At 40.0% G+C, this 22,717-nt stretch overlaps 1 protein-coding gene across 1 annotated transcript; it reads right to left on the minus strand.

The window, feature by feature from the left end:
- Positions 1 to 513: 513 nt before the first annotated feature.
- Positions 514 to 20,822, minus strand: topbp1 (DNA topoisomerase II binding protein 1). Its single transcript, XM_047350320.1, has 27 exons — positions 20,235 to 20,822; positions 20,003 to 20,137; positions 18,884 to 19,027; positions 18,556 to 18,737; positions 17,443 to 17,636; positions 17,148 to 17,324; positions 16,473 to 16,639; positions 16,214 to 16,377; positions 15,032 to 15,276; positions 14,626 to 14,951; positions 14,366 to 14,538; positions 12,882 to 13,093; positions 10,919 to 11,232; positions 10,645 to 10,830; positions 10,376 to 10,491; positions 9,973 to 10,096; positions 9,119 to 9,277; positions 8,918 to 9,014; positions 8,650 to 8,842; positions 6,816 to 7,045; positions 6,533 to 6,675; positions 6,362 to 6,458; positions 4,300 to 4,463; positions 2,589 to 2,717; positions 2,177 to 2,266; positions 879 to 1,040; positions 514 to 745 (listed from the first exon to the last, which is right to left on the minus strand). The coding sequence occupies exons 1-27, from the start codon at positions 20,319 to 20,321 to the stop codon at positions 617 to 619; spliced, it is 4,539 nt and encodes a 1,512-aa protein (XP_047206276.1). The 5' UTR covers positions 20,322 to 20,822; the 3' UTR covers positions 514 to 616.
- Positions 20,823 to 22,717: the final 1,895 nt, after the last annotated feature.

Here is a 22,717-nt window from a genome sequence, read left to right on the forward strand (position 1 = left end):
ACAGGAACGACTAACCTCAGCTGGCAATCTGGAATGAAACGGCTCATTGATGAACCACAGAATTGTCAGGACAAACAAAACATGGCGTTTACTGGCTGGAAATACACTTTATAAGAGTGTCAAAAGCTTTTGCCAAACATCTAAAACAACTAAACAGCTTTAATATGTTTATATTCAAATATCAATGCCATGTAAGATTACATTTACTTTTAGTGACAGATTTTAAACATTCTACAGTTTAAAAGTATAAATATTCAATCCCAATAAGTAAAAGTCTTAAAATAGCATTGAACTAGTGCATACTAGACTCGTGTATACACCCTGTTGTTCAAGATTTGCCTGATTCAATGCAATTCCTGCACTGCCCTCTACAGGTTGCAGTGCTCCACAACACCAAATTACAAACCATGACTCGACATTTTCTCCACACCATATTTCAGTCATCCATCACTGCAGACTCTGTCAGCAGCAGCAGCTGCAGTGGTTGGAACAGAGGCAGCAGAATCGACAAAACAGTTGCTAAATTTTATTTCATTCTCATAAAACATAAAAAAATCTTATTTACAGTCTTTTTCACTGAAATGAAAACATTGAGGACATGTCGGTGTAAATGGTTTCAGTTCAGGCGGCTCTTTTTCAGCCCGGACGTGTCTGCTGCCGCTTTACGTTTGCGACATGGTGTGCCTGGGGCTTCCTCCATTGGAGCTGCAGTCAGGCAGTACAGCTTGATGGGTGGCGTTGGCTCCTTAGAAATCAGAAAATAGAAATAATATAAACATCAACTGCAAAAACACCCAACTTTACCATGAGATCTACCAGATTTAGGAAATGTAAAGAGTTCCAGTTCACTATCTGTACAAATAAAACAGCATAATCACCTGCATGAGATAATCTGCAATGTACTCGGGTTTCAAGCACGACACTCCTTGTGCCGTGGCCTCAGCTATGTCCACTCTGAAGTCTCCTGGTTTAAGACGACTGAAGTCTGCGAACAGATGTGTGGCCTCTCTGTAGAGCGACGGGGAGGGACTGGGCAGCACCTGAAGGGAAAACAGATTTGAAAAGATGCAGCTTCTGAGGTTACCTGAAGGTGCTAACCCAAATGCATTTCAAGAAACGTTACATTTATACATAAAAGAGGAAGAGATTAGGTTGTCTGTTTATTTTGTTGGTAATTCATTAATTTCTTTATCTGAAGTTGCTGCATTTTGTGCCTTGTTGGTACAGCCTTTGTGCCAATGTTATTTTTTCATTATTGCTGATATAACTTTAATAATCCAGGGCTCCTACACATTTTTCATGACCAAATACCATTTATGTCCACACTAAAACGAGCAATGTTCTCAGACGACTTTTGACCCGCTTTGACCTGAACAGAAACAGCATTTTCATTGTGAATTCCTGGAAGATATTTCAACAGAGGTCGCAGGCATCCTCAGTACGAGGGATTGCTGCAAAGTCAGTGACTCGATGCAATCAGCTGGATTTTCTTAGAGGTAGAAAACGTTTTACCAGTTAGCCTGATAAACTGAACTTGACTGCATAGTTTAATAGCTAGAAACTTTGAATCTGTCAATATGACTAGAATGAACTGACTGTATATTTCTTTAGAAAAATGGGATCCGTTTGTCTTGTAAAGCGCCTTGAAACGATCTTTTAAGTATACGAAATACAAAACCCACTGACTGAATGTAAGAAGATTGATGTATAGATGAATAGATGTACAAGACGATGGATGGATTGTTAGGTGGACAAATGGATGGATAACTTAAAAATTTAGTAAAGACAGTGAATAATGTATTTGTATATCCTGGAAAGTACTTAATTTAAATTCTGTACTTTACCAGATGTTTCAGATGGTCTATCTGAGGAGTTGAGTTCTCCTGCGACAACATATTGTAGTTCTTTGCTATTAAACCCTTTTTAAGTGGATCAAACAAAAACCCCATCTCCATTGAGGAGCTTGGGAGCTGATTAGGGAAGGACTGGACCAGGCTCCTAACACAACTTCAGACCCGTGAGTGTCTGAAGAAACCGTTAGTGCAGTGAGAAGCTGTGCAGAGACAGCTGTGATCGTATTGTTATCAAAAAAGTGTCTGATGTTTAGCAGTGATTGGTGTATGAGTGAAGGTTTTTGGCAGCTTTAGTAGCTTGTAAAATAAAAGCAGGGACAAACCTTCGCTCCACCAGACTGCAGTAACCGCCTGAAGCCTGACTCTCTGCTCTGGTCGATGTTCAGCATCACGGTCCAGCCACTGAAAGCACCCTGGAAAATGGGATGCATGCTTATTCAGGGTTTCTGCAGATTAAGACAACTCAAAATAGTTTTAGACTCCAACATCAGTCTGAAATCAAATAAATGTTGACAAAATTACCAAATAAAAACTTCAGTTTGGCCTAAAGTAGTAGTAAAGTAAATAATAAAACATAAAAACATAAAAAAAATTCCTAAGCTGTGCCATTTACAAGACTTTTCTGCTAATCTTTCTGAGGATCTATAGAAACTGATCCAGGAAGGGTGTTTCTTATGCACAGTGGCGGCGATAATGAGCCTCGTACTGGTTGTTCTGTTTTGATCTGTTACGTACGTCATGTTCAGAGCCTCCCTGCAGAGCTTTTCTCCAGCGCATTGCAGCTGAGGCCAGTTTCCTTTGCTGAGAGGTGATGGAGGGCAGAGCATTTAAGATGGAGCTGCTGCCCCATTCATAATCATCCTCCTGCATCACAGGGAGGAACAAAAGGAGAGAGGAAATCATGCTCAGCAAAAATAATTGTTTCAAGTCAACATTTCTGAGCCAATGAATAATATGGTTGCAGAGTTGAGGAGGTAACATTTTAAGCAGCCGATGTTCTAACATATACAGTTGAATCCAGATATTTACATACACTGCATAAAAGATCCATAACCTATTTTTACTCATTGTCTATCAATAACTAAAATAAATAAATCGGACTCAACATTTCCAGTTTGGATTACCAAAACTATTTGTTGCTAAAAGTAATTAGGGAGAAAAGGGAGAGATATATAATTTTAAGTTTTCTTACATTAGGATAACGATGCCTTAAAACAGTTTGTGAAAGTTCAGATGATGATGTCATGGCATTGTAAGTTTCGCCTGGGTTAATTCACAACATCTGAATTAACTGGAGGAAGCTGTTATATAGTTCAGGAAGGAAACGGGTTCTGTGTGCCAGAGATGAATGCGTTTCGGCACGGTAAGTCCGTTTAAAACCCAGAACAAAAGCAAAAGATCTTGTGGAGATGTTGGTCCAGCTGAAACTGGTAAGAAGGTAATATTATCCAGAGTGGAACAAGTCCGGACCTATACCAACATAGGCTGAAAGGAGGGACGCACCGATTGATCGGTCGGCCGATCGATAGGCCCCGATTTCCTTAATTCTGGGAGATCGGTGATCGACCAATACTTACTTGTGAAACCGATCTTATCTACTTGTCTAACTTATTGTGCAAGTTTTGTTTCTTTTTAAATGTGAAAAATGAAAGACTAAAGGAACTTCAATGCTCTAAACGTTTCATTTATAATTGATAGCACTACCTCGTGCAGTTAAAACAAGTTTGTATTGTTTCATGGGTATTGTTCAATGTTTTTGAATAAAATAAGATTAGAACTTTGAAGGTGTATTGTGACCTTATAACACCTGACAGTGTCGGTTATAAAAAAGAAAATCGGTATTGCCCAAAATCGGAACTGGCAGGTCAGGCTTTTTAAAGAGCGGTAATTGGTGTTCAGCCAGAAAACTGCGGTCGGTGCACCCCTAGCTGAAAGGTTACTCAGAGACAAAGATTCAATTGCATTAAAAGCAATATGACAATCCAGACACATCCTGTGTTCTGATAAAACTAAAACAAAAGAGTTTGGCCATAAAGACCATTGTTATATCTGGAGGAAACCAGGGGAGGCTAGCAAGCCCGGGAACACCGTCCTAACTGTGAAGCACAGGGGTGGCATTTCAATGATGTGAGGGTGCTTTGCTGCAGGAGAGACTGGTGCTCTTCACACAACAGACGCCATCATGGGGAAATAACACTATTTGGTTTCGTTCAGCCAGTAATTTTAAGTTTGGCCATCCCTTAAAGTAAAACATGGGTGTTTGCTCTCGCAGATTAGATTTAGGAACAGAAATCAAAACTTACTTCATTTATTCAGCAAACAATTGGCATAAATCTAAAACTTGCTTTCAAAAATAACAACTGATGACATACTTTAAGATAAGTGAAAATATATTATTCTACCAGTGGAATAATAAAACACTCCAGAATAGTCTTCAGGTTCCCACCTGGATGAAATGCCCCACCGGGCGACAGGCCTCCAGGTAGGAACGATGCAGGATCCATTTGCCGGCTGCCATGGCGGCTAGATACTTCTCGTTTCGCAGTGGACTCCCTACGATGATGTGGGAGCAGCTGGGGTCAAAAGACTGCTTGTCCAGGACAATGCCCCCTACAGGACCAGAAGGAAGTGACAAACTGGGTCAGTAGACTATACCTGCACTGTAGTTACAGCTAGAAATGTAAAAACACAGAATGATTGGAGTAAATATACAAGATGCAACTGCAGTGATTTTCCAAGAAGAACAATTAGGTGCAGAAGGTTGAATTCTCTCTAGTACACTCAAGCTCAAAATTATACCTACAGGCTCAAATACATAAATACACTGCCACTAATGTCTGGTAAAATGTCCCTTAGCAGGTTGCACCTTGACCAAGAGCTTTTTGTAGTCATCAGAGAGTTTCTGGAATAGTTCTAGCTGGATATTTGACCGCTGATCAGAAACTGCAAAATTTATTTTAAGTGGCTGGTTTTTGTCAAAAAACACAACTTTTAGCTATAGTTCATAAATATTAAAGAGGGTTCAGGAAAAGATTTTTAAGAGGTTAACTGGTAACCTGTTTTAGCAATTCCAAAACCAGTTTGTTTTTGGGCTTGTTCTGTTGGAACACCCAAATTTCAGTTAAATTGATATAGTCTAGTGTTAGATTTGAAATAGAGGAAATTTGCAGGTAATCCAATACCAGTACAGCTAGCAGCAAAACAACCCCAGATCATAATGCTGCCACCACCATGCTTGACAGTTGAAACATTGTTTTTAGCTGTGAAATCCCCATCTTTATTCCCTGGGACATACTTCGTCTGACTATAAACATTTTTCTCCAGAAGACAAGTGCATGACTAGTTGAGCAGCTGCAGATTTCAGCTGATTTTGGAGCAGGTGCTACTTTCTTGGTTGAGTCCAGCGATTTCCAGTTCACTGCATAATTAAGCGTTGGTGGTTGCTGGGTTGCTCCTAAACATCCCAAACAATTCACTTTCCTGTGAGGAGAATAGTTTGAGTGTTCTTCTTGACTTTAGCAAAGTGATGACCTACTGGAATAACTTTTACTTATGTAACGTTGTTAGAACTATTGATCCTGGAACCCAGAGTTGTTCAGAAATCGCTCCTAAACATATTGTGTCAACACCAATTCTCTTCCTGGGATTTTCACCAAATTTCTTGGACTTTTCAGTTGTTCTGAATGTGGATCAATCCAGTGAGTGTTTCTAAACAAACTGTTTTCATGCTGGCCAAGAGAGCTGCAGTTATGATCCCTGACAGGAATTAATACACAAGATAAAATAGAATCCAGAACCTTAAGCACCACATTTTAAAGGGGTACGTGAAAGTGTGTATATATTTAAGCTTATTATGACAATCACATTGTGTGGATAAGGGAACATTTGTGAATCTAATTTTAGTTTCTAAAAAAAATCTTTGTAGTTGTCTGAAGTATAAATATCCCACCCTGGAAAAATAATGGTTCCAATTTACAGTAAATTACAATATTGTTAAAAAGTTCATTTAATTCACTAACTCAATTCACCAAGTGTGACATTACAAAGATTAATTACACAAAGACTGGTGTTTTCCAGCCTTTATTTTTGGTAGTTATATTTACAGTAAATGAAAACAACATTTAGGTTTAAAACAGTACATCAGACCAATAAAAACATTGTTGTTCAAGAAATGTGGGCTTATTAAAAGCTGCTTAAAGGTTGTTATTTTCAAAAGGTACTTTTAATCTGACAAACAGCATAGCGCATATTCTAATTAACTGTATATGACTGTATAATTAAAAGTACAAAATGAAATCATTTATGACAATGATGGGGGTAGGGAAACTTCAGACCCCCAACAGGACGTTAGTGTTGAAGTTAGGATGGCAATAGTTTGAATATATTTATCAGATATTTAAGCTGGAATAAAGCATGAAAACTATATCAAATTTGAGACCTTGTGACTGGTTCTTTAGCTTTTTTTAATTCTGCAATATTTTGATCCCCAACAACGATGAGAGACTCACCGAGCTCCTCTATGAGATGACTGTAATCAATGCGCTCCTGAGGGCTGAGGGAGGACAGCTGAAATCTGGGCGTCTGTTTTCCCTCCTTTTTCTCTTCCTGGCAGAAATGAAACAACTTTACAGCAGCAGCGGCTCGCTTGAAATAATCAGTAAGGTTACCATAACCCTTACCTGTGGCTCTGGTGCTACAAGCGGTTTGGCAAGAGGGAAGGCGATGCTGGGGGCTTTAGGAGTGAGGATGTCCTCTTCTGGATCCTCCAAAGGAGGTGTCATGACCTTCTGACCAATTTGCTGGTTTATAACATCACAAGCAGCTGTCAGGAAATAAAACCATAGTTTTACACATAAATGTAGACCTTAAGTTTCACCTTCATTGTACATAGCTTTGACTCTTCAAGTTTATTTGCTGTCACTTATTCCAAGGATTGCCAACCTGTGCCAGGGGTTCTCTTACCCATCTCCACCAGCTCAGAGTCTGTCATTGAGTCCTTGAAGTGCGGCCCATTTTCTGCAGTGGGAGGGGGTGCAGCTGCAAGTGGCTCTGAATGCTGTGATGGACTCCCAGGCCACTGTAAATTATCAGCCAGCTTCGCTCTCTCCTCCCTGGCTGTAGGATCATCCCAAACTATCTGCTCACTCTGAGACGGCTCAGTGTTCATGTCCATCACTGCTTCTCTGGACACCCTGGAAACGCATCAGTGAGAAACAGTAGAACCTTTCTGAAAGATCTTTTCTGTCTTTTGGTGTCCCTCAAGGCTCTTTTCTAGGCCCTGTTCTCTTCTTACTTTATGTCCTTCCACTGGGACAGCGTTTAAGCAGCACTAAGAATGTCTGTTATCTTAGGATGATTAAATCCATCTTTAATGCTGTTTTGGGTCTTCTGACATTCATAAAGTGTCAATTTTAATAGACTTACTGATGGAAATTAAGTAAAGATTAAACGATACTTTTCTCTATCTAAACAGCGAGAACTCTGAGACTTTGATCTTCTGATAATAGAATCATGCAATTAAGAAAACCCTCAGCATTATAGGTTCCTCTGTTTATTTGTAACTGGTACAAACAAAAGGGCCAGTATCACTCCAGTGTTGGCTTCCTGCACTGGTTGCAAGGAAATTCTGGATTAACTTGAAAATTTTAGTTCTAACTTTTGGGACAATAGTTCCTTTTGGAATGACTGAGCTTGATCGGTCCAGACTGGTAAATGGCCAGTTGGGACTCTCGTTCCAGTCAGTGAACCGTATGCACTAGGGATGCACCGATATGAAAACTTGATATCAATATCCAATATTGATATTGCTGCGATAGCTGATACAGATGTTAATGCCAATATATTGTGCTTTCCAAATATGCAGCACTTGCAAACGCTAACAGGTCATTTTAACCACAACACACTTCAGGGTTGAAGGTGTTACTGAAAGACGAAGACTAGGAATGTACAATATATTGGGATTAACGCCAGTATCAGCCGATGTTAGTCATTTTTCAACTTTTCGGTATGGGTCCGACAAGTAAAACTGGGCCACTATTAACAAGAGATGTTTATATCCATCTTGTTGCCGTTTGTGTGTGTTTCAGGAGGGGGAGGGGGTTGGCTATGTGTATTTGCTTGGGTATATGACAGTGACGGTAATGGAGCACAGGATTGTGGGATGTTTAAGTGAAGCAGAGAATTTTTTCATGGTGTTGAATGGGTAGGGAAATATATATAACATAAATAATATCGGTAAATATTGGATATCGGCCTAAATATTCAAATCGGAGCATCCCAAACGAAGACTAAGTAGTTTTAAAAAATGAAGTCAGAAGAAGCATTGTGACATAACAAGGTATTTAAAAAAACAAAAAAAAACAAAACTTATTTTCCATGTCAATCATTCTGAGAGAGAGCGAGATTTCAAGCAGATAATATGAAGGCTGAACATGTTACAGCAAATATGCTCTATTTTCTCCTTCAAAGCTTTCAGTCTACTTATATTGGCCCTTGCAGGAAATGTTGGCAGCCTTTTGGAAATATTGGAGTAAAGGTAAAGAACTAGATTCTTCTACACAGAAACCGATGTATAAATAATATTAGCTGGACAAGCTAAGATTTAAAAGCCAGTTTGTGGTTGATATATCAATTTATATCATAGTTCTTAAAGAAAAGTCCAAATCAGTTTACAAATTATGAAAAAAGCTACCCAAACCAACCTTGCCCTGTTTGAAAAAGTAATTGCGCCCCTTGTTAGGTGTTCAGTGAGGTAAATGGAGACCTTCATAATATAATCCCTTATATCTTTTTGTACCTCAGAGCTTCCAGAGTCCGTCTGCTCCCACTGCGTCCAACCCGACTCATTTCGGGCGTGTTTGGACCGGAGTCAGCGGACCCCGATCCCATCCTGGAGAGTCTGACAGATGTCCGCCTGCCTGTTGTCATTTTGGTGGCCGACATGATCTCCTGAAGCTGTCTTTGCAGGTTCTCTCTCATTTCCAGAGTGTCTGCAATATTGAACACACGTGAATCATCAAGTTCTTCTGAGAACAGTTTATTGGCATTAACTAACAGCTCCTCACCTCTTTTCTCTGTGGTATCGTTCATCTCCTCTGGATCAGTGCCTCCATTACTTACAGGATGCACGACTGCGCTTGGCTCTGCAGCAACAAGCTCAGACTGAAAAATATATAAATCACAAAATTCATGAGATAACGCTTCAGTAGACACAAAAACAGTAGCACTGATGTTCAGATGAAGATTTCTGACATCTTCCGACCCACCTTGTTGCGCCTAGATTCAGTCGTGTCTTTGAGTTGGGTCCGCGTTAAAGGTGGAGACCTCTGGGAGCTGCTGGGCACCTGGCTCAGGTTCAGACTCATCTTAGGATTATAGGTGAAAGGATACAGAGACTCGGGGACGTGCCTCTGCTCCTCAGCACACTGCAAGAAAATAGATAAATAGTTATGAAGAGAAATATAGTTTAAAGTGCAGTACAAACAAACACTTTAAAACTTTTGTCTTTATAGTTAATTCTTTCCTTTAGGTATGATTTAATAAGAAACTCTCAAAATGTACAAAAAATATATGATGGCACGGAAAGTATAGAATCCCAACGTGTCACACTTAAATAAACTAAATGTAAATAAATATTTCAGTTATTTAAAACAGAAATGAGTAGACAATTTCTGAAGAATAAAAAATAAATGTGATTTTCAAGAAAATTTGTATTTTATTCATTATGTGTAATAATGTTCCTATTTCATTAATTATTTCATAATCGCACAATTCAGCCTTTTATGAATTTACACCACTCTGGTCATTATAATTGGTCTAATTAAAATATAATTGGTGTGTGTTAACTAATCAGATGGGTCTATTTAAAGAGCCACGGCAACAGATTAAATCAGTGGTTCACTTTTTTGCATAGTGCGTTTAAATAGTGGCACTTTCAGCGTCCCTTAACAAAGACGTGCCTGACATTGTGCCTTTAAATGTCACATTAAATAAAAGCAATGATAAAGGATATAGTAAGATGTGTACTTCAATTTCATGAGAAGTTATTCAGTTTTACAGAATTACAAACAAATGTTCACTGTTTGAGCTAAAATGTCCTTTTTACTGATGGGAAACTTACAGCAAGCAGCCAGTACTGGGAGACCACATGCAGCGCCCTCTCCTTCACTGCTTTGTATTCGCGGGAGCTGTCCCCAACTCGACCCTGGTAGATGTAGTGTGTCACTGTGTTGTCACAGGCCCACCTAAAAGCAGCATAAATACAACGCACATATTTGTTAAAATGAAAATAATTCTTCTAACCTCAGGTTACCAGCAAATCTTTTTTTTATTTATTTATCACTTTTTAATTCAAATTAGAGTCAAACTAATAGGTGGATTAAAAAGGCCCACCTGATTTGCAAAATGCTAAATAGGATGGATCACATGTCTAAAACTGGTTCAGAAATCCATAAATATGAGTTAATTGAGATTGTTTTAAAGAAATATATCCTTAGAGCAAATTCACAAAAATTGCTTAGTACCTGAAGTCAGCTCCAAGCGAGGCAGCAATAGCATTCAGTTCACTTTGCATTTTGCTCAGTTTCTTCCCCACGCAGATCACAACACCAGTCAGGGGTCCCGAGTCTTTTTGTGGGATCTTTATAAAACAAACACTGTAAGAAGCTGGTCTGACTACTACATAAAAAGCACGTTTTCAGTTGAGTAAAGTCTTACACAGCAAAATGAAATCCTGCAACATTTTGCCAAAACATAAAAATACACAGTGTGACCAATCTGAAGGACAGTTTACCTCCTTCTCAGCGGTCTTTACCAGCTGGGGGCTGGCAGAGACTTCTTGCATTCCTGAAAGGTGACTGCGTGAGCTGTTGGCCAGTGCTACTTTCAGGTTCCTGTTGACAACGTCGGTAAGTGGAGTCTCCACCCTTTCTCCTGGTTTTGATCTTCCACCAGGAGTCTCCAAATCTCCGAGCACATCCTAAAAACAAACACCGAGTCATCTGTCAGATGCCCCCGTTGAAAGGTAAAGCTGGAGGTCCATTTTTGGCTACTATACGGGTTCTGACCTTGATGTTAAAAGACGGTCGGAAGAGCTGGTCTCTGACCAGGAATCGAGAGGGAGTGTCCAGTTGCAGGGCAGGCTCCTTCTGGACTGGTTTCCTTTTGCCACCCTCCTGGTTCTGTTTCGGTGTGCTCTGGTTTTCTTTGGGCTTCATCTCATCCAACACAGATCGAAACACTTTGCTCTGAAAGCGACCGGAATCAAGCGGGGTGACGGCTTTACCGCTCTGTGGACCCAGCAACGGGATCTCTGGAGAAGAACGACCTGGTTGAAGCAGAGCTGGTTTCTGGGATCCGCTGACGAAGCTTTCTTCTCTCTCTGTGGGAACGGAAATGTGACATGGTGAAAGCATAACAAGGAGGCTCTGATTTACAGACTGACGATAACACAATTAATCTAAACTTTACTTAAAATGATGTGCCTGGCAATAGATTTTTTCATATTTTGTATTATTACAACCTCAAGTTTCAACAGGTTTAATGCAACACACAACAACAAAATAGAGCATACAGTGGAAGGAAAATGGTATAAAGCTTTCATACTCAGCCTCCTTTATTCAGATACCCTTAAATAAAATCCAGTACAATCAATTTCCTTAAGAAATCCCCTAATTTGGTAAATAGAGTCCAGCTGTGTGTCATTTATTCTCAGTACAAATCCAGCTGTTCTGTGAAGGCCTCAGGTTTGTTAGAGAGCATCAGAGAACAAACAGCCTCATAAGGACAATATTTCTACTTTCTACAAGCTAAATTTAATATATATGAAATAAAAAAAATTAAATAACGACTTACTTTACTTATATTGAACTTAATTGAAAGTTAAACATAATTTAAATCAGTATTTTTGGAAAATGAATAAATTTAAAACTTTTTTGACCTTTAAGACCTTTAAGAAGGTGCTCCGGTCAGATGAGACTAAAACTGAACTTTTAGGCCAACAGAATACTTCACCTTTGACCTTACCCTAAACACACCATGGCCATGGTAAGACATGGTTATGCTGTGGGGATACATTTTTTTCAGCAAGGACAGGGAAGCAGTAAAAGCTAATATAGAGAAATCCTGAAAGAAAATGTGTGCAAAACAGTTAAATCTGGGGCAAGATACGCCCGTATGAGCCTGACAGTTAGAAGGATGGGCAAACAACACGAGAAATGATTGAATTCATCAGCCTAGATGAGCAGCCTTTCTTAATCCCGCGACGTTCTACTGGGATGTAAAAATTTCACAGATGTAGCCCAGCATTATTTAGCCTGTTGAGAGCCTTGATGTTTTCAATCGGTTAAAGATTGTTTTACTATTAGCAGGTGTTTCAGTTGTCCTTTTGACTGAATAGTTGCTGCATTGTGCCTGCAAGTTTCTTTTTATAGTTTTTCTTTTAAGAAATTTAGTAAAACGTTTGAATGTTTTTGTCTAAATGGTGATTTTATGGTTCCTTTTTCCAGATCACGTAGCCAGTAGCACTTTTAACTAAACTGAAAAATTTGTAGCCAATCCATGTGATCAGAATCGGTGATCGACTGCATAAAACCGGATCGGAGCATCCCTAGTTAAAATGACCCAGTCAAAGTCCAGACCCAGGTTTAATTATGAATCTGTGGCAGGACTTGCTGTTCACAGGCTCTCTTTCAAATCTGACCTTAAGCTATTTTATATGAAAAATAGGAACATTTCATTCTTTAAATGGGCAAAGCTGGTTTAGTTGACTTCCAGCTATTATTTTCTCATTTTTTTAACATCCACATCAAAACAATTAATTTCGTACTTGTCTAACACAAACGAATCCAAATAAAAAAAGGGTAATAATTGTAACAAATCAAAATATGGAAAAAGGGAAAGGGGGTGAAGATAACCATGTGGCCCACTTGATTCCAACTTTATGGACCTATTTTACTTCATCAAATGTCTCCAAACCACTAAAAGCAAGACATTCATCTTTCAAAGATCTACAGGTAATACGAATTTTACCTGGAGAGGCAGGCAGGTCCACCAAATATTTCTCTTCTGCCACCCTCTTCCCTGTTCGAGCAGACTCAAGTATCCAGTTCATGGTAACAGCAGGAAGCCCCCACTTCTTAGCTGCCTGGTACTTTGTTCCGTCCGGAGTCTGCAACACCAGGTGAGTGCTGGCCAGCATGCCTTTCTTCTGGTTGGCCAGACGCACAAAGTAATCCTGGACGCTGCAGGAGCAAAGGGAGAAAGGCAAACAGTTTGGGCAAGTAGCTCACAGCAAGCAGAAGGAGTCAGTCAGTCATTTTCTACCGCTTATTCCATAGTGGGTCACGGGGAAGCTGGTGCCTATCTCCAGCAGTCTATGGGCAAGAGGCGGGGTACACCCTGGACAGGTCGCCAGTCCGTCACAGGGCAACACACAAACAACACACTCATTCATACACCTAAGGTCAATTTAGACAGACCAGTTAACCTAACAGGCATGTCTTTGGACTGTGGGAGGAAGCCGGAGTACCCAGTGAGAACCCACGCATGCACGGGGAGAACATGCAAACTCCATGCAGAAAGACCCCCGGCCGGGAATCAAACCCAGGACCTTCTTGCTGCAAGGCAACAGTGCTACCAACTGCACCACCGTGCAGCCCAGCAAGCAGAAGGATACAGGTGAAAGAGGAAGTTTAGATGTCAAATGAAAAGAATATTAATTAATAAAAATTTCACTTAATTTCCACAAAAACAGCTTGCTAAATGTTTTTCACAGACTGCAGGTAATAACTTCAGCCGGTCCAAGTGCTTTTACATCATTGTAAAACCTTCCCTACATTTTATGTGGCATAATAAACATCAAGATAATCTGAGTGAACAAATGTACCTGTCAGGAGAAGAGTACATATTCTTCAACATGAACTCAGGGTAAAATATTGACGGTGATGTGGGAGGATTTATTACGGGTAGACGAAACCAAACCGGAACTTTTGGGCCACAAGTTCAAAACGTATATTTGGCACAAAAACAACATTACCCATCACCAACAGAAAACCATACCCAACATTGAAACACGGTGGTGGTAGCATCATGCTGTGGGGTCATGGACCCTGGGCTTGTTTAAGGTGGATGTTTCAAATGCCAGTTAGTTTTGACGCACACTTCTGCAGCCAAATTATTGTCTTTTTTTGTTTGTCCACTGAATTGTAAAAGGAAAATCTGTCAAAATAAAGGTGGAAAAAGTTAGAAATGATTTATCAACAACCTTTTATTATCTCCAACAAGGAAACACTTGCCTTTACAGGTCAGTGTGAAATAATACCAACATTACGGCAACACTCCGGTAAGTTTGCTTCACACATGTCAGAATTTTACCAACAGGACCTGAGAGGCCAGAAATACTCACCGAATTTTGATTTTTAATCAGCGAAAGTTAAATTAATACCAAATTAATCTAAACATGGTTAAAAAACAACAGCAGTAATTGCTGAACACCTGCAAATCAAAACACATACTTGGCTCCGAGATGCTTGGCCAGCTCCACCAAAGACTCCCTCTCTGCTCCAGTGAACTGGCTGACTGACAGAACGCAGTCTTTGAGAGGAAGATATCCCTCCCTCACAGGAACAGGGGTAAACAAAGGGTTAGAGGACAGAGGCAGAACGCACTCCTTCTCCACACACATGGCCTGTAATAAATACATAAAACCATAAATGTAGCTCTGAGGGATGTTCTTAGTTCTGCAGGACAAGAACAAGACAATATGAGTTCCTACCAGCCATGTATCAGTGACCACCTCATCCACGGTGGCCTCTACTGTGCACCCCAACTGAGGAACCACAGCAAAGTCTGCTACCACACGACTGCGGCCCATCAGCACCTTGCCTCCTTGCTCTTTCACCAGCATGGAGAGCTGAGCCTCAGCCTCTGAACCAAAACCCACAAACAGAAAAGATCTCCCAGAAAAAAGGCCATCCTGCAGCAGGGAGTCTTGTTCTGGTCCTCTGGAGTGATGGGGTGTCCAGGACTCAGGCTGGGGCTCTGCAGCTACACCCAGGGGCTTCATGCTGTTATTCTCTGGTGCTGGTGGTGGCATATCAACTTAAAGATAAGAAATGCAAAATTATTTAAATCTGAATTATTCGATCTGAGCATTAATTAATACCTAAATGGATTCTTACCCACTGTAGAGTCGTCATCCATGTATTGTGAGAGAAGATCCTCGTCTGTTATTGGTTCCCTCGGAGTGCTCGGATTGGCAACAGGTGGGCCGACAGATGACCGAGGTCTCGCCGGGTGATGAGCTGCGACAGAAACAGCAGCTGAGGCTGGAGGAAGACAGTCAGGGTGGAGGTATCCATCTTCTGGGAGCATGCGGCCTTTGGAGAAACAGTCCAGAATCCACTGTGCTGTTACCACATGGGGCCTAAGACGTAATACGGGAACATCAGATCAGGAACATATTATAGTTAAGCAACCCCAACAGTTTCACAGCCTCCTCATAATCTATCCATCCATCTGTTTGTATTCTAGCCTCAGTGCTCCTGTGTTTAGTCGTTTCGTTTCTGAACTGAGCAAAGGCTCGAGTTGTTGGTGCAATTACCTCTATTCTGTTCTCTTTCTTTGCCATAAAAGCTGGAACAGCCGTTCTTCTTTTAGCTGCATCTCTTCTCTGATATCAGCCATCAGCACAGTTATTGCTACTATTATTTTCATGTACCTGCCTTTGTTTTTTCTTTGCTTTAGAAAGTACTCCTAGCTGAGTGTGTCGCTGTTTACACGTGTTTTGCTCCTGGTCAGGGCCTAATAACAGAGTCAGTGCTGCTAATGACTATGTACTTTAAATCTCCTAAGATACATAAAGTACCCAAGGTCCAGTTGTTCTATGTTTAGTTCTGTCCTCAACTCTCTTTGCCACTGAAGGTACCGCTGGCTCAGTGTTTCTATGTTTGAGCTACATCCCTTCTGTTGACACAGATATTGTTAACAGCAACATTCTCTTTATTTTGGCCATAAGAAATACTCCTGGGTCAGTGCCTCCATGTTTAGGTAAGTCTCTGTCCTGGATGGTGCTGTTGCCCGGGGTACTGGTGCCATGTATTCTGTATGTTTTATGATTTCTCTTTCACACAGAAAGTGCATCTGGACCAGTGCGTTGATAATTAGCTGTGCATCTTTTCTGGACCGACACACTGATGGACCTATTCCTTTCTTTCGCATAAAAAGTATAAATACTTGTGTTCCTCCATTTTAACAGTTTGAGAATTTAAAAGATTAAAACCAGACACATGGACGAGGAAAAGTCAGTGTGTCTGGTCACAAAAAACTAGGACAAGAGAAAAATGATGCTTTGTATGTCAAACCTATGAGTTGCTGTAGACAGAAATTTCTGGAGCTCCAGGTCCACTTCTCTCACGACCACATGAGTGAGATCCTCACTGGGCTGGTTGAAGCGCAGGCCTCCTGCAGCGTTTATAAGCCGCCGCAACTTCTCCAACTTCTTCTCCGGGAAACCACTTAAATATAACTGTACAACACATAGAAAATATGGCCGGAAAATCACAGCAACAACTTTGTTTTGTGAGAATATGAACTGGCTCTACATTTCTCTATAGTGATTACCTTACAACCATCCAACACATCATCTGATGGGCACACAGTGAGGTCTACACTGTCTATGGGGTCTGGCGTCTCCATGCGACTGATGGTGATATTGGTAAGGGCTGTGTCGTTTATCACCACGCTAGCGTTGACAGAAATGTTGCTCAGGCCCAACAGAGATGGACCATCTACAGAAAAAAACACCCTTAATGCTAAACCTCAATGTGAGGTAGTCATGATTTATAGTGTAGGACAATGACGGCTAGGCTTTTAAATCGAGATGCACCAATCAGGTCAAATACTGAGAAAGCTTTTTTATTTATTTCCAGTTCATTAAATGATCAAAACTAAAAACTACCGCAATCTTTGATTTATAAATGTAAATGAATGCAATCTTATGCATTTTTTGAGTATGAAATAGACATCCAATAAAAACGTTAGAAAAATATGAATTGATACATAACAGTTGATAACTGTGCAATCCTTCCTTTTTGTTGGATTAAAAACTACCTCCCCTAGCATAGAACCTGTATCACATTTTCAACTGCTAGTTCTGATAGAAAAATCAGAACTAGCAGGCAAGACCGAAAAGAGAACCAGACACTGGACTCGGTCAGAAAATGGCTGATTGGTGCATCTCGATTTTTAAATAGATAAAAAAAAAACAAAAAGGTGCGCAAGAATTTTGAAGGCTACCTTCCTTCTTGCTGGTGCCGGTAGGAGTTGATGTGTGAGGCCGAGTGGTTGTGGATGCATCGCGCTGCACTGTGTACCTGCTCTCATCCTGACAGAAGCCTCTCTCTATGCTATCAAATAACCAGTGCAAAGACACACAGAACACGTTCCACTTCTTGGCACATTCGTACTTCTGGCCTGCAAATGAAACGTATCCTCTCAGCACAACAGTAACACCAATGAAACTAACACTTCTTTTACTGACAGCACTTTAGAGACTTTTTATGGGACAAATTTAAATGACCAGAGACATTACCTGTTGGTTCATTAACAATGAGGTGTGTGCATTCGTTCATTTTGAGCTGGCCGGTGTATTTGGCCCCGTGCAGCTCACAGAGCCTCTGCACCTCTTTGCGGTCTGTGCTGGAGAGGCCCGTCACACAAACAGTACAGCCAAGCAGCACGGGGCACAGGTAGTCCTCAATTGGCAACTCTGTATACCTGAAAAGACTGGAGAGGAAAGTACTAGACTTTTTTATAGCTACACTGACATGGCCATGATACAGTGCCCTGCACTTATTGGGATTCCTTGTAAAGATGTAGCAGTAGTTTAATCTCAAGACTTCACAAATTTCAGAAAAACACTAATACATTTCTTAATGGCATCCCCAACAATTGAAATATGACTAAAGGACTATTTTATTTATCAGTGTTTCTTCAAATGTTGATCAGTAATCAATGATTTCCGGTTTTTCTGGGGTATTAAAGTCAATATTTCTACTGCCCACCCTTCAGAATGGAAAGACAAGAGAACATGCTATTGCGAGAAGCCAGATGTGTGTATATCATCATTACAAGTCCACCTAAGAATCAGATTAGACACTTTCAACATTGCCAACCAGTTGTTTGGGAGGCACATCAGAAAAATGCCATTTTTGCTGCCATCACAAACACCAGACGTTTTGTTAACTCTACTGGGACTTTAACTGGAACTGTGTGCTTTGGTCAGTTGAAATCATTAGTGAGCTTTTCAGCAACAAACATTTAGGTTGGTTTGGCGTAAAACTAATTAGAAATAAGTAGAAAAGCACTTCACGCCAACTGTTAAGTATGGTGGAGAACATATGATGCTGTGGGCCCGTTTCTCTTCCTAAGGCCCTGAGAGCCTCATTAGAGTGCATGGTATCATGAACACTTTGATTCACCAGGACATTTAAAAATCTAGTGCATTGTAAAATTATTATTGGGTCTTTTAGAAAGGATAATGATCCACAACATATGGCCAAATCAAGATAGGAATGGTTCACCAGACACAAAATCAACCTCCTTTCATGGCCATCTCTCTTTTACACATCTTAATCTGTGGTTCCAACAAGTGATGATGGCATCGCATCAACTATTAAGCAACCAGGTTCATTGAGGTTTTTACCTATCTTGTGATTTTTCCCAGCAGGCTTTGACCCATGTGGGCAGCAGGATTGGTTTGCCAAGGCTGGCAGCCACCAGGTATTTTTTGCTTCCTACCTCCCCTGCAATCAGGTGTGTAACAGACACGTTAAGATCGAGATAGACCCGTCCACCCATTAGCTGCACTAGATCCATCACCTCTGCCTGCAGAGGGAGACAAAAGATACACATAAACACATTTATATGTCAAACCTTTCAATATTTTGTTCAACAATTTTGTATTCATGCGCTCAGAAAATGAACCATAGAATATTGAAGTATTTTGAAAACATAAGGCCATCAGAACCAACCCGAGTTTCTTTGTCCAGGCTGGTGCAGGAAATTGTAATATCAGCCATTGCCATACTATACACAGGTTTTTCTGCCTTAGGAACACAATGCTGGTGCTGCAGGCAATACAACACCACCAGCGGACTCACTATTCTGCAGCCAAGCTGTATGGTAAAAAGAGGCGTGAATTTGTAAGACACGGATCAGTTACAGAGATCAACGTATGACACGATTTTAAAGATGTAGTTTCTTTCCACAAAAACACAGGCATACTACTGCACAAAACTAAAACCTCATCAAGAAAATGCTGTTTCAAAATTACAGTTGTCTGTTAAGAGGCTAACTGTGGGGTGGTAATGTTTATTTATACAGCCCCTTTCACAGAAAAAGAAAATCACAAAAACCAGTGACCTGCAGGTCAAATTCTGCAAAGTTTGAATCTTTCCTTTTTAAATTAAATGTATAGCTCACACTGTTTGTTTGGCTAATAAAACCATCAACCAAACACTATGTTCCTCAAAGCACTTTTACTTAGATCAGATAAACGTTTTGGACATATCCTTGATACATAAATGAGGATAATCTTGTGAGTTCTTAATTTATAATTGGATTCAAAACTTCTATCTTTAATATAAAACTTGCAGCATTGGGGAAACACAGAAAGCCTTAACAGCAGCTGTCACTTCTGACCTTAGGACATTTACTGCATGTTTTACCCCTTTCTCTCTGCCCCTTTCCAATCTGAACAAATCAAGGCCAAAGATGCTATAAAATCTAAATGAAATAAAAAAAACACTATCACATTTTTTCTTTATGTGTTATAGTCCTTAAAATAAAAACATTGGACAAAATCAGGATTGAGAGGTTAGACCTCAAAGAAAACCAGAGACCAGCATTGGCCAGGAAAAACCTGATCATTACAACTGAGCAAATTAAGTTAGAAGGTGTTTATTCCATATTTGTATTTAATTCTATGCATAAAATTTAATTATTATTAAATGTGTGTTATATATAACAGAATCATAATGTGTTATAGTATTTTAGCAGCAACAAGACTACTCATTGCCTTACTGTTGTAAATAAAAACAATAAAATTAAAATTAAAGTTTGCAAAATGCAAAACAAAAATGGGTTCAGACCTTCTTGCAGTGCAGGAAAGCCGGAGTGGTGAAGCTGCTGAAAACGAACAGAGACTTATCCTTCTGGTCCATCTGTAAAACATCTTCCTCCTGGATGGTTTTTAAATACTTTTCAGACTGCAGCTCCAGAACGGCCTGCAAAATGTTACTGGCAGTTAGAGCAGCAAACAAAAACATTATGGTAACAAAAACGCAAACAGAAACAAAGCCTAAACCGACAGCGAATACTTACCTCATATGCCTTGAGTGCATACTCTGGTTTGGATCCTTTACTTTCCACAAACTTCACAATAAAGTCTTCCTTTTGTGCTTTAGACATGTCGAACTTGCACTCAATGAATGAGCAGCGAAGAGATTTGATATGAGATACAAACGTGTCTTATTGACCGAACTTCATGTGAATGTAGATCCCGATTATATATGCAAACAAAAGGCTTTGTAGGCTTAGGATAAAGTAAAGCCTAAATTTATTCAAGTTAGTTAAAGATGCGGTAATTACTTGCCTCTTACAGAAAGACTCAGACTACTTTAAAATATAAAGTCATATTCTGTACTCTGACAGATTTTAACGTTGACACTAGCATTTCATTACGGACTAGCTTAACACTCACCCTCGAGACCTAGCGCTAACCTTATTTAAACGGTTATTTGTATACCTTTGAATGCGTCAAAATTATTTAACATTTTAAAAATAAACACCGCGAAGATCCTACTATCTAGGGAATTACATTTAAACACATACATTAAATATTGTGTTAATTATAAAAGTTTGGCTAACTTGAATTGGAGTAGTGTTGTTTACACTCTTCGCGCCTTTGGCGCAACTTCCGGTGTAACAAGCTAATCTGTTCGAGTGGAGTCAAGCAGCTGCACCGCCTGGTCCGCATTCTTTCCGACTGGAAAATATTTTATCTTTACATGATGTAATTTCTGAGAAAAAACATGTCCATATACGAGGACATTCATTTTATATTTCGATTAAACACAATAAAGTCCCAATTGAGCAATAATAAAAACTTTTCATTTGGTTCCTGAACACAGCAGCACTTTTGCTGAGTGAAAAAATACAATGAGAAGCAACAGTTGTGCCCCTTTGAACAATATGGCTCATTGAACTCGTCATTCTATCGACAAGGTCAATTCCACTCATGATGGAGTTGTATTCACGGACAATACTTGGTCGCGACTCGCGTTCATATTTCGTTGCACTTTTTTCCCCCAGCTATCTCAGGCAGGTGGCTTCTAGCTGGCTATCTGGTATGAACATCATCAGACATGTTCCCCCGTGTAGGGAGGGCGCACTGCAGCCATAGAGAGGCGTTTTTCTGATCTGTATTGTAATGTTGGGAAGACCATCATGAACAGTAAAAAGGCCGCTACGATGCATAGAGGAAGAGAGTGGTTTGAAAGACCTAAAGCCAACTGAGGTATTAATCTGAATTTAGGGGTGTGAATAGCATAGTTGTTTTAAGCATATGTTGTGTGCAACATTTGCAGCAAGTTTCCTTTGTTCAGCTGTGTATTATTATATTTGTCAGAATGTGTGTGCCATGATGTCAGACATCCTACCCCCCCCCCAAAATTTTTGCCCAAACAGCCCCCTGGGGTCCAGCTCCCTTTCAACCTGGGTAAACCCAGGCTGGTTCCAACTGATGAGCTGAAGAAGTTGATTGGTCTGATGTTGGTCCACCTGCCACAGCTGAGTGACTATTGGCGCCAAGGGACAATTTTTCACAAATCCTCACCCCTGCAACTGTCATGACCTGTGACTATTTCGAGCTCATTCTGAGTGAGCTCCACCTGAGTTGACTCAAAGGCAGAATGATGCGAAGAAAGGTACAGAAAATTATGACCCCATCCATCAGGTCAGATTGCTCATGGACATGGTCCGCATTCGATGCCTGTCCTCTTACTACCCCAAGCAACACCTGGCAGTGGAAAAAAATTATGATTGCCACCAAGGCCAGACTTGGCAAGACACAATACAGAGTGTTGTTGGACCAGGCATGTGATGAAAAAACATCAGGGCCCGTATTCAGAAGAATCCTAAGAATACAAGTTGCTCCCAATCAAATCATTCTAAGAAAAATCTTTAAATTTCTCAAATTCTTAGATTTTTCTTGCTCTCAATCCCAGAATGGGACCCATCATCCTGTACAGCTCCCAGGAAGGAGGAAAATAATGAAGCATTTAACACCTTCATGGTATCTCAACCAAATTTTTTTATGTAAAAAAACAAAAATCTGAATGATTAAAAACATTTAATATACATATTAGGTATTAAATAAAGGGGGAAAAGCTGGACCACATAGTATTGAATGATATTTTAAAGGCAGTTTTTTGGAACATGTACATTTTTGCCACAATGGTGCTTAAAGTGTGTATAAATCCAGCACTGGAGTATATGCTTTAGTATGCTTTAAAAATGAATGCCAAAAGCCAAAATGATCACAGAATTAAAAATAAAACAAAAATGTCAAATGCGTACACGAGGGTACTCACAAGCATCTCTTTAGCCCATCTGAAGTTTTAATCCTTTTCTTTAAGTCTTTGTTCCTTATTCTTTCATTAATCGTCTACGTCAGTGGTTCTGAAACCTTCTACAATAAATCCCACCTCAGGTAATACATTTTTTAATTCAGTGTGTACTGCCATACTGACAAACCCCTGAAAAACAGGAGTATGACAGGGCTTGGGCTTAAAATATTTGTAGAT

This window comes from Girardinichthys multiradiatus, chromosome 21, assembly GCF_021462225.1.
Source record: "Girardinichthys multiradiatus isolate DD_20200921_A chromosome 21, DD_fGirMul_XY1, whole genome shotgun sequence".
Taxonomy (NCBI): Eukaryota; Metazoa; Chordata; class Actinopteri; order Cyprinodontiformes; family Goodeidae; genus Girardinichthys; species Girardinichthys multiradiatus.

What these genes read in the sequence shown, in the direction of transcription:
- topbp1 (XM_047350320.1), bottom strand. Translation starts at nt 20,321, where the DNA reads ATGTCTAAAGCACAAAAGGAAGACTTTATTGTGAAGTTTGTGGAAAGT. An exon ending in CGGCACCAGCAAGAAGGAAG is followed by an intron (nt 16,640 to 17,147) that starts GTAGCCTTCAAA and finishes TTTTTTCTGTAG; the next exon opens with ATGGTCCATCTCTGTTGGGC. An exon ending in TTGTAGCACCAGAGCCACAG is followed by an intron (nt 6,459 to 6,532) that starts GTAAGGGTTATG and finishes CATTTCTGCCAG; the next exon opens with GAAGAGAAAAAGGAGGGAAA.